The sequence below is a fragment of the Carassius gibelio genome, chromosome A8 (genome assembly GCF_023724105.1).
Source record: "Carassius gibelio isolate Cgi1373 ecotype wild population from Czech Republic chromosome A8, carGib1.2-hapl.c, whole genome shotgun sequence".
NCBI lineage: Eukaryota > Metazoa > Chordata > Actinopteri > Cypriniformes > Cyprinidae > Carassius > Carassius gibelio.
In genome coordinates, this window is record NC_068378.1 from 13,685,312 (window position 1) to 13,697,880 (window position 12,569).

Genomic DNA, 12,569 nt, shown 5'->3' on the forward strand with positions numbered 1-12,569 from the left:
TAGTGAGAGATAGTGCAGCCTTGATCCAGCTCATTAAAACATTTAGTACCTAAGCATTTTTTTTTATTATTATTTACACTAAAAAACTAGAATGTAAATTGTTTGGCTATTAAAAAGAATAATTATATATGTGTGTGTCGTATTTATGCTCCCTATCATATAAAGCAAGCCTACTTTTGTTTATGTTTTTTAATTCTTTTAAGTTTTTTTTTTTAACAAATATTTTCTATATAACAACACTCAGGTAAAATTATTATTAACAAGTAAATTAATTAAGGAATACTAATAAAAATACATTACATAAAACCCATAATAACAGTAATTATGAAAGTAAATTACTTAAAAAGTAACAGAAATAATGGCATAATTACGTCATAACCTTAAAATAATTGATGAATCCTTGAAGTGACTCTTTATAAAAAAAACTGTTTGAAAGAATCGATTCGCGGAAATGAATCGGACTCTCATTCATCACTTCTGCCAGTATTTCAATCCACTGTTATCAAACACAGAGTATTATGGGTATAATTTGGATAAGGGTGGACAAAGTAAACTCTTACTTTGATGTAATGACAAAGCCTGAAGTTAATGAATGAAATTAAAGACCAAAACGTCCCTGTAATCCTCTGCACGTGAGTAATCGCGCGCTCGTCACGTGACTGTCGTTTGCAGTCATGGCCGACGACTACAGACGAAGCGTCGAGCTGGAGAGGAGGATTTTTGAGTTAGATAACAAGTGTGCCACTCTTCGGACGGAGAAACCAGGTAACCGGGAATCATGTCGTCAGTTGTGCAAAACTAGCCTCCCGTTATTTTAGTAAACGCATGTTCAGTGGCAGAATCAGCCCGGTGTTGTCATCGTTAGCTGGTTAGCTTAGCTGCTCTGCGTTAGCATTCCTGCGAATCACAACAAACATTTCCCTGCCCATCTATCACGACGTTTATACGACATATGTTTGACTAACAAGTTCATACGAACACCGTAGCACTTAAACTAAACCAAAAGCTAATATGAAAGGTAAAGCGCGTTTATTACGTTCTGTAATTTTCAAATTTTTGGCTAGCTAGTAAGATCCAGTTTGCACAAACTGGGTGAAGTCGCATGTGGTCATGCTATGTACAGAACTCGATGCACAAATAATAAAAAACGTACATCGTTATAGTTATTCTGCAATGTGATATTACAACCTCACATTAAACAACATGAGAGGTAACGTTAAATAGGAATTAAAGGCCTATCATACTCTTTTAGCAGAATTCAATAAGTATTTTGCCTACTTTAGCTAGACTAAAGGGCACGTTAATATAAAAACTAACAACAAATGCATTATCAGCTGATCAGATTTCTGTGTTGATTATTTGCTTGTAGTCTGAATGATGCTGATTATTGCATTATATTTTGGGTCCTGTAAATCATACATAGTATACACATACATACCAATGCATTCTTGTTTTAAAATGCTTCAGTTGAATGACTCTCAGCTGCGAGAGTGTACATACAGAGAGGACATACAGGATGGTTTTAAAACAAGCTCTTTTCCGACTTTTTTACAGAGCTAGTTTCTTTGTCGTTGTGATATTGAATGTTGCAATTTGTTTTATACCAAAAGGTGACCTTTAGGTCATAGATTTACATCCATCAAAGTTGCTAAATAAATGTAATATTTTCTTTTTATAGACATTTTTAAAAGACGGATGATTTAAAAGTCACTTATGGCCATATTTTGTTGGAACAATAGCCTGTATAACCTCAGCTGTTTTTCTCAAACCATCAACTGTAAACACTCATGTTGTATATCCTCTGTTAGGTATTACCATCTATTGACATTGTATTTTTATTTTTGTTCTAGATGATGACTACTTACAGAATGCATCTTCCATACTTGACAAGTTGAAAACCCATTATAGACATGGAGGAGAGAGCAGCAGCCTCCCTAAACTGCTGCAGGATTATACACAGGTACTTCACATAGCATGGGTCTCACCCTGCAACATTCCCTTAAGCATAGCATAACTATATATTAAAACAGGTTTCCTCAAATCTTGTCCTGGAGGGCCAATGCGCTGCAGAGTTTAGCGCCAACCCTGATCAAACTAACCTATCTGTGATTTTCTAATGATCCTAAAGACATTGATCGGCATGCTCATGTGTGTTTGATTAGGGTTAGAGCTAAACTCTAGTCTAAAGAAAAGTGGATTTTGTCAGCCAGATTTGAGGATCCCTGTATTAACATGTTGAATGTGTGAACAATACAACATTTAACAGGGTTCCATACATCCTTAAAAGTGTTTTTAATTCAGTTTCATCAAAATTCTGAAGTCTTAAATATAATTTTAGGATGTCTAAAATTTGAGGCGGTAAAGCAATATGGCCTATTGCAGTTAATAAACTTTGAAAACCCTTTGAATTAAATGAATGATAGCACTGCATGATCAAAGTCAAAATATGGCACTATTGCATGTTCTACAGGCCTCAGGGTTTCAGAGCAATGCAAAATGAACACTATGCTTTTATGCCAAGTGATCTCTCATTATTATTGATTTTTAATATTGTTGTAGGTGGTTACCTTTTTAAATTAGCAGTTGTAAGCATTAAAGAGCGGACACTTCAAATTAAGAGTCACAGTGTTTTTTATGCTTATTTATAATTAAAATATTGTTGGTATTGTTATGATTACATAATAAACTACATCTGGCATTTAATTTCACCCTCTTACGGAAAGGAGAGACTAAGAACATTATTTAACACGTTCATTATGTACATTTTATTATTATCGACACAATAATCTCTTTAGTGGCTTCTCTTTAAACATTATATCAGCAAATTTCAATATTGATCGAATCCTAAAACATATGTTATTATATATTAGTACATATATCAGCGGGTTTCAATACATATGTGTATATTGCATAAAACATGTAATTTTAAATGTCCAGCTAACGTGTTTTGCAGGTGAATGTGTGCCCAGCCTGATTAATTGAGTAAAAGAACATGCAGTATATGATTTATTGCATTGGTTTGTTCTGCATATAGTATTGTATTTATGTAGGGCTTAGAAAGTAATAAAGGGGTCATATGATGCAATTTCAATGTTTCCTTTCTCTTTGGAGTATTATAAGCTTTTGGTGCATTAGGAAAATCTGTAAAGGTGCTGTAAAAGTCTCAAATCCAAAGAGATGTTCTCTATAGAAGTTAAGACTCGTCCACAGCCCCCTAAAACGGCTCGTTCTAACACGTCCCCGCATCTCAACGGGAAGATTTACATAACGGCGCCCAAATGTTCACACAACGAAAGAAGGTGTACCTTTTATTCTCGTTGTAGTATTGTTGTTGCCACCATCGCCATGACACACAGACTGTGAAAGCGAAACTACTTTGTTTGTCCTTCCAAAAGAGGACGATATCCGGTTCGCATTGCCTGGAGTTGATCCATGCTTGTCGCTGAGAAAATACATCAACTTTGCACTGTAGAACACCAGATCAGCTTTTACCGTAGACGAGGCGGAGTCCGGCCTGGGGTCGTCACATGTGGTTGTCACAAGCCCAACGGATGCTCCTTCGTAGAAACCACTGGCCGCGCTGTTCTTAAGTCGGCCTTCGCTCACTGTTTGGCCTTCCAAAAGAGGACACGACTAGAAATCATGTTTAGAATGGGTTTTATGTATATGTCTTGTCGCTCCGGCCGGACAGGGCATCACAGTATGTTAAGGGGGGTAACATTTCCATCACACGCTTGAGCTTTTCGGCCAATCACTATGCACTGGATAGCTGGCCAATCAGAGCACACCTCGCTTTTGAGATTGATGAGCCTTGTAAAAATCAACATGTCTCTGAAAATGGGGAATAGAGGAGAAACAATAATATACAGTGTTGAAAATAATGTTGTTTTTTTACCTTTAACTGCATAAACACATTTCATTACACCAAATCATGTTCTTTTTAGCAGCATCATATGACCCCTTTAAGTTTCAGTTTAAAAACACTGCAGATACCTCGTTTTAGATGTAGTGGCTCATGGCCCATTGTTTTACCTACTTTTCTACAGGTTGTCTTGGACATAACATTCTATGAGGAAAACAGGCTTGTAGATCAGGAGTTTCCCGAGGACACTTCCCCTTTTAAAATTCAGCAGTTACTACAGGACTTGACAGAGCCAGAGGTGTTAGCAGGTCGACTGGTACCTTCACAAGAGGTGTTGTATTTCTGTATCTTTAGGAGATCTTTGCTTGGAACAGTTAGTTTCATTATTTGCTGTTGATTCTAAATAAGGCATCCACTTCCACTGGTTAATATTTCGGTTACAGACCACCTGTGCAATTAGGAACTGTTTTTATATATACATATATACCATTGTATCGTTTGTTTGCAATAAAGAGCTTTCAAATTTTTATGCAACATTTTATGCATTATATCACATAGCATAAGTATATATAACCTGCAGGTCTATATTTTCTAGTTTAATTGACATAGACTGAATAAGAATCGAACGCTCTGCTCTTGGTAACGGTATGTGATGGTGTGATGATGTGGTTGTGATCAGGTGCAGTCTGTGCTGGGGCTGGAGCTGCTGGAGTGCCTATACTGGAGGCGTGGGGCATTATTATATATGTACTGCCACACACTACACCAACGCAAGCAATGGATCAAGAAGAACAAAGCCACTTTCCTTAAGGTTCTTTCTCCAACCTCTCACTCCACAGTGCCAGTTTTAGTGGCCATGACTTGAGTAAGTGTTGCAATGCTCCATGTCTTCACAGTGTCTTCAAGAAGGTGTGCGTTACCTTATGAGAATGTTGCAAGTGAGGAACTCAGTCAAGCTAAATGATGGTGTGGTTTTTCATGACTCTGCAACCGCCAATTTTCTGGCAGAAGGTACATCTTTGCAAATGTACTTTCTGTTATTTTTGTAGAGTTTCTAAGCTGTGTTTGTAATCTGGGAGCTGAAAACTCGACTTGCAAGTCATTGTGCACACATTATGCATTATTACTTCAGATTGTCTTTGTGTGTGTGACATCAGACATTGTGTCTATGCAGGCACAGATTTTAAAAGCACAAAAAGATTTACAGCATTTATAATATCTCTAACCAGCACAGCCAGTTGGTTATCAGTATCTTCACATATCTAAGTTCATTTACGAAGTAAAGTAATTTTCCACTGGAAAGATGTAGTGTAGCCTGCAAACTCCACCCCTGGTTGCTTCCATTAATCTGTAGCAACCAATAATATTGAGATTGCTAGTGTTTTTACAATGCGAAGTTTACAAGTTACAAAGTTATTAGATTAGATTAGATCAACCTTTATTTGTCTCACAGATGAGAAATTTCAACATTTACAGCAAAAAGTGGATAGCATGAAATAATCAATAAATAATGAGTCACATTTCAATAAATAATACAAAACAAAATTTAAAAAAAAGAAGAAAAAAAAAGTACCAAATATAAAAACAGTGCAAGTGAATATAAATAGATTGCATTCTTTCCGTCTCTGAGTTGTGATTTTATTGAGGTTAATGGGCAGGATGCAATGAGATGCTTAGTTTTATTTATTAATCTCAAAATCAAGCATAACATGTTATTTTTAAAGAATATGAATTTTACTAATCAAAATAATGTGTTTGTGTGTGTGTGTGTGTGTTTTATATTCTTTTTAAAACTGACAAATGTATCTTTTTCCCCACTAGGTATCTTTTCTGATACTCACTTGCTTACAATGATGTACATTGGTGAGATGTGTTTCTGGGCAGTGAAATATGAGGACTGCAGCATGGACACCACAGAGCGCAAAGAGGACAGGCTTCATTTCCGAGATATTGGCACACAAATCCTTCATAAGTATGTGCTGGCATGCGAGGGGCCACTTCAGGGTCAGGGCTGGAACACAGAGAATGCCAAGGAGATCCTTAGTATCTTGCAGTAAACCTGGAGAGAGCTTTTAGGAGAGGGGATTCACAAAAATGTTGTTGTTCTGAAACTAGCAAAAAAAAGAAAAGAAAAAAAAAGGCACTTATCTTCCGGTCCAGATTTGTTTTCTGGATGTGTGTTTTTGCCGAGAATGTGGAATAATACGTCTAATGTAAAATATAAACAAATAACTATTTGTTTAAGAAAGAAAAAAATTCCAACCAAGAAACATCGCAACTTTTTATTTATTTTAATTGTAATTATTTATTTTCAATTCATTACATTTATAAATGTCATTTATATATGTTAAAAGAAATGGTACAAAGGAGAGGAAAATGCAGGTATATGTTGCATATTTAAGTATTTGTGACCATTTTTAAGTATGGATCTTTTCATTTTAATAACATTTATGTATATGACACCTCTTCTGCTCACTTATTAAAAGTTGCATCTTTATCCCTTTCATTGACCAGATGTTTAGAGATGGGAATTTGCATATTTTGATAGTATACTTTTAAAAAGCTAAACTTTTTGGTCATATTCTTTTAAAAATGAAGTTATTTTTTTTTTTTTTTTTTTTATGTCTTCGTTTAAATAAATTTTGGGTTAAGAAATGTTGAAAAGTGAACATGTGAGTGATATTTTGGTTTCACATATTTGAAAGGTTACATATTTAAAAGGTTGGAGATACAGGATGCTGGTTCAAAAATGTATTTTATACTCTTACTGCTAACCTTTTCATGTGTAATAAAAATGAACATCCTTAAAAGATTCAAACTGAAAGAATTAAAAACATAATTATGAATTGTTGCATTCATTAGAATTATATATATATATATATATATATAATGTAAATGAAACCATACCATCTTACATTTCTATCATTTTATGGGGTCAATGGCAATGCTACATAATGCTTAAGGCCTTTAACATCATTTTGTTGGTGTTAAGCCAAAAATAAATCATATGCTTATCCAAAGTAAACTTTCACACAAAAGATAACAAATTGATGGCTGTGAATAACATAATACTATTGTTTTCTGCAAAGTTGTCACACGAAGTACAATCTATAGGTAACTGGGGCACTAGAAGAACAATATTTTAGTATGTTAACTGCTTCACAGTTTGTCCTTATGAAGGGCTAGTAGTGATACTTCACATAAATCAAGGAATAATATTCAATTTGTTTTAAATGGTTCATAATACATTTGCTAATTTAAATATATAGTTTGCAGAATTATTACATTGATAACGTGTACTTTAATTTTATTTGTACGTGTCACTCTTAGTCCTCCGTATGTCCTCCCAGAGCTGATTATGATAGACCTTGCTTTATTCTACTGTAGTTCGGCAGTGTCGCTTTAACTACAGTTCCCACAATGCAGTAGCCTACCGTGCGTGACGTTCCATATACGCCTATGATGAAAACACGAGAGACGTGTAACTTTGACAGTTCCGGGAAAATCCACAGGAATACTTAACAACTGAAATCGTGATTAACAGATAAATGACATATAATGTAAAACGTTTTTGCTATATTAAAAAAGTTACATATAGAAATCTAAGAAATATATGACAAAAAAGTGTCAGTATGCTGAGCAGATCTATAGTCGTGCAAAGTCTCAGGAGTATCAGAGATAGGTTTTTTGATACAAGACAACAAAGAAATGAGAAAAGTGATGGTCAGGGGTCAAGTAATGAAGTCACGGGCCCCTGTCTGGATAACCTGACGGTAAGGCACGACTCTACTCTACATTTTTGTTTATTTATTTATTTTTGGTACTCTTGGTCAAGTAATGAAACGAGAAACAGAAATGCGAAAAATCACAGCTGCTCTTACTTTTAGTTCATATTTGAAACAAATGCATTGAATTGTGGGATTCAGTATTGTAAACCGTAAGCTTTTTGTTTACTACTCATTTTAGTATAAATACTATATGCTGCAATAATTGTAAGAGCAGTATGGTAGTATGCTCTGCCAAACATAGCCTGTGTACAAATACAAAATACTACATATGTAGACTAAACTGCAGCTGTATAGGTGCTAATACCAGATCATGTCCCTAAATAATTATTGTTTTATTTACACTACTGATTAAAATATTGGGATCAGTATGTTTTTTAAGAATGTAAAAATTTTACAGCAAGTTTGCATTAAATTGATCAAAAGTGACATTTATTTATAATATTACACTTAGATCTATTTCAAATAAATGCTGTCCTTTTGAACTTGCTATTCATCAAAGAATCCTGAAACACACACACACACATACAAATATATTACAACAAAAATATTAGAATGATTTCTGAAGCATCATGTGACACTGGATACTGGAGTAATGGCTGCTGAAAATACAGCTTTGCCATCACAGGAATAAATGACATGTTAAAATATACTAAAATAGTTATTAAACAGTTATTTTAAACTGCAATAATATTTCACAATGTTATAGTTTTTCTGTATTTTTTTATATTAAAATTAATTTATATTAAAATTAATATATAAAATATAATAAAAAGCTTATAAACTTTATGTTAAAATGTTTATAAGCTTCTTTCAAAACAATTAAAAATCTAATCAACCCCAAACTTTTGAACAGTAATAATTTTTAAAACATTTCTCCAAAACACATTCTTTTTGTCTGTCTTATCTAAACATACAGGTTGACATGCAGTTTCTCATCATGACCTTCCTGTCTCCGCAAGACCTCTGCAGATTGGGAGGCACCAGTACATACTGGCAGTCAATGGTTCGAGACCCTGTCCTGTGGAAGTACTTCCTGTTACGTGATATGCCGCTCTGGCAGTCAGTTGACCATTTATCAGTGCCTCAGGTCAAGCTCACTGGCTCAGCTCTGCTGGATGACTCTGAGATGCAGCTTGATTATATGGCAGAGTAAGAGCTCGATGCTGCAGCACATGGCACTTCACTATCAGAAACAATCAGCTCTAGGTGCACCCTGTTTATGTTGCATTGGCAGATTTTCTAAGACTAACCAGTCTACGAAAAAATTAAATAGGAAAAATGGCACACATAAAAGTGGTTTATCTCTTGTATCTGTGAAAGTTGCTAGCCTGTATTTAAAAACCCTTAATATTTAATATAATATTCTCTTTAACATGGCACCCACAGGTATCTACGTGTTTGTCCAGCCTGTCGAAACCAATGGCAATACCAACCCAGAGCCTTCAAATCTGTGACTTCCTTCTTCCAGTCTCTTGTACCGGTTTCAGAGCCACAGTTTGCCATGTTTGGCCCCGGGCTTGAGCAGTTAGAGATTTCCCTCATGAATACAATCATGAATTCCCCTCATGTACTGCCTATAGCAGGACCACCTCATCGGCAGATTGATGGTGCTGTGCCATTATAGTTTATTCAAGTCAGTTATTAAACTGAATACATGGATGTGGTGCTATGGCTGCTTTTTCTGTAATTGACCATGTTGTAATTTTTTTCAGGCATTGGATCCGGAATCAGTTTTAAGTACAAAGATCAGCACAGATTCAATATTGCAACTTTATATTCAACTAACAGGTGAGGAAGAGGATATAATATCGTCATTTAGAAGTGTTGTACACGTAATACTGTTTAAATGCTTGGCGTTGGATTTTTTTGTATATTCATGTTTTTGAAAGAAGTGTCTTATATGGAAGCCATATACCACATACCTCATGTTCAGTGGGATCTGATGTGTACATGTCACATAACACCGGTTGAAGGAACTGTATGAATGAGAGGCTGTGTCTCTGGGTTTAGGACGGAGCGAGAGAGAGCGCGTCTGGAGCATGTCAATCTGCGAAGTAAAATCTTTGTCTATGAAGAGGATAGTGAGTCTAACATACCCTTAAGCGTCAACCCCATGTTTAATCAAGTTTGTCAAGCTGTGAATGGATTCATCTTTGTGGCCAATGCTGAGACAGAAAGAGGTATGGTTGTCCTTTTTGGATTTAAAGGCTTATGCACCAATTTTTTGTACACCAATAGAAATTGTGCCTAAGTATAAATATATTTAGTTTGCTGTAACATTGTAAGGAGATCCACATAGTGATTTTGCAGTTTATACTGTCTGTCTCTCTTTTATATATTGGAGGAACAGACAGAGGGTGGGAGGAGGAATGTGCCCAGATCAGGGTTATGTTAGACCCTGCGGTGGGTGCTGTGTCCCGCCCGATCCTGGTGCTCTCCTGTGTGTCTAGAGAGACCACAGACAGAAACAGGATACATTGTGTGACCATTGCCCATCAGCTTCAGCTCAGCTCACTGCCCAACCCTTGGATGGTAAGACATCAAACAGCATCTGCAAACATAATCAAAGAATTTCTGACTGTGCAGTGTATAAGAAATGAATACTGAAAATGCAGTAAGTCTTTAGTATTTGTTTTGTCATACTATAGGTTCAGGACACGACTGCAGAAACACTGACAGGACTGCTGGATGGTATTGATTGGCTGCTGAGGCACTCTGGAGTCAAGCTATAACCAATAAGACTGTAATGAAGCTACTGGATGTATCAAGTGACACTATTATAGGGGGTTGTGCTTTTGGTGGGGACCAGTTATACATTTATTTGTTTTCACAATTGCAATTTTCAACCTGTTTTGGCTAAATGTTGTCCTTTAAATTGACTTGTTAGATTTTTTTAAGTGACATTTTTTTACATTTGTGACCCTGGACCACAAAACCAGTCTTGGCTGGGGTATATTTTTAGCAATGGGTCAAAAGGATCGAGTTTTCATTTTTGCCAAAAAACATTAGGATATTAAGTAAAGAACATTAGGGTTAGGGTTAGGGTTATATTAGGGTTATATTATATATTTTGGAAATTCCCTACCGTAAATATATAGAAACTTAATTTTTAATCAGTAATATACATTGCTAAGAACTTCATTAGGACAACTTTAAAGGCAATTTTCTCGCTATTTGGATTTTTTTGTCATATCCTAACAAAATATACCTCAATGGAAATCTTATTTATTCATCTTTCAGATGATGCATATATCTGAATTTTGAAAAATTGACATTTAAGACTAGGGTCACTCACAAACACACACACACACATATTTAATCAGGGGAGTAAAATTTATGTAGCTCTAAAGGCAATATTACACAAGCAAGAATGCTTTTTGCACTGAACATCAACAAGTCTGAGATTTGACTGTAGCAGGTGATATTAAGAATCAGAATAACAAGTTATGATTGTAATACAGTGCAGTTCAATAAAGAAAAATATTAGGGAACTTTTATTTAAAACACAAATCTAAAGCAGAGCCATCCATCTCCAAACAAGCTTAAACAAATCAGGGTTTTTAAATGCATTGATTGAGTGAATGATTTATTGATCCACTTCTTGTAGTCCCAGTGCTGTTTGTCTAAATTTGCTGATATTCTCTCTTGGAATGTCGCTCAACCTATCAAATTCAAGGACTGGAACTCTTGTAGAAATATGGCTCACAGCATAACAGTTCCCTCTCTTTATGAAACTATCTCAGGTGAATGATGCATATAAAATATGTAACCTCAGAATAATGATAGTTCAATTAATTTAACCCTGTGCTGTGCTGAAAATCTTTTACCTAATTTGGTGTTCCCATATTTCAATATTTTGGTTTCGATATTTGGTAATGATACAGCATACCAAGAGATTTGTAGGAAATCCCTTGTAGCCTGGACATTTTTGGATGGAAACACTTCTGTCAGTAAGATTTAGTCCAGAGTGTTAACATTAGCATTTTTGGTAAAAGGAAATCATATCTTGCTCACAATATTAATTGTCATATATAGTTATTTATTCAGTATGGATCATTCTGTCTCATGAAGGGTGTTTTTCCTAATTTGTCCACAAAGAGGCAGCATTCTCAGCTTTATTAAGATGATATGTTCACAACAATAAGAACACTGACCTTGTATATCCTGCTGCTCAGTTTTATTCAGGGTGGAGGTCAACCAGTGGCCAGTGTTCAAGAAATATTTAGGTATTGCTTTGTCTCTGTCTTCTCTGTCGGAGACTCCCTGCGGCCCTGTTCTCTTCCTGTTTAATTCAAGTGAAAGCCTATGCTTTCCCCATTTTACAAAAGTTATATGCTAAACTGAGTAATTAAAACTAATGCTAAAGTTCAGCCTTACTGAAGCCCACACTGCCACTGAGCATGCTCTAACTCTCAAACCGAGTCACTTGAAATTGTGAAAAATGGGACTCAATAGGAGGATAAAGGTTGTGCAATGAGACAAGAATCATTGTCTTTTTCTCTTTCTGACATATGTTCAAGGTTGAGTGCTTGATAGATTAGACAGGTGGGGTTTTATATGACAAGTAACTCATTTCTGAGCACTAAGTACATGTACTAATAACACTAAAATCTATTCTGGTTGGAAGCAGATGTAATAATAAAAAAAATGTTTAGTCCTTTTGTATTTCACTAGAGAAAGAACAAAACTGTTTTTTCTTGCAATCTCTTTTCTTACTCATAAAATGATTATGTATAGCAATAATCTTTGTCTTGGGAAAGAAAAAAGAATTAGAAAGCTTTAAAATGAAAATGTAATTGCTGCAATTTGGATACATTAAGTCTACCTGAATGATAGAGATGTCTGTCTGCTCTGTAATGTAATTTGACATAAAAGAGAAAGCGTTGACCTTTCTGATTAAAATTTTTCCTTTCACCTCC

The 12,569-nt window shown here is 35.3% G+C and overlaps 2 protein-coding genes across 3 annotated transcripts; both read left to right on the forward strand.

The window, feature by feature from the left end:
• Positions 1-529: 529 nt before the first annotated feature.
• Positions 530-6,708, forward strand: LOC128018506 (RAB7A-interacting MON1-CCZ1 complex subunit 1-like). Its single transcript, XM_052604056.1, has 6 exons — positions 530-765; positions 1,851-1,960; positions 4,047-4,193; positions 4,542-4,673; positions 4,759-4,873; positions 5,684-6,708. Exons 1-6 carry the CDS (start codon positions 675-677, stop codon positions 5,917-5,919), a joined length of 831 nt encoding a protein of 276 aa, XP_052460016.1. The 5' UTR covers positions 530-674; the 3' UTR covers positions 5,920-6,708.
• A 600-nt stretch (positions 6,709-7,308) lies between these two features.
• Positions 7,309-12,569, forward strand: LOC128018507 (F-box only protein 4). 2 transcript variants are annotated; one of them, XM_052604057.1, is made up of 7 exons: positions 7,309-7,635; positions 8,567-8,799; positions 9,037-9,257; positions 9,363-9,438; positions 9,661-9,830; positions 9,995-10,182; positions 10,299-12,569. In XM_052604057.1, exons 1-7 carry the CDS (start codon positions 7,495-7,497, stop codon positions 10,380-10,382), a joined length of 1,113 nt encoding a protein of 370 aa, XP_052460017.1. In that variant the 5' UTR covers positions 7,309-7,494; the 3' UTR covers positions 10,383-12,569. The 2 variants fall into 2 exon arrangements, with proteins under 2 accessions (XP_052460017.1, XP_052460018.1); XM_052604058.1 differs by having other exon boundaries at positions 10,001-10,182.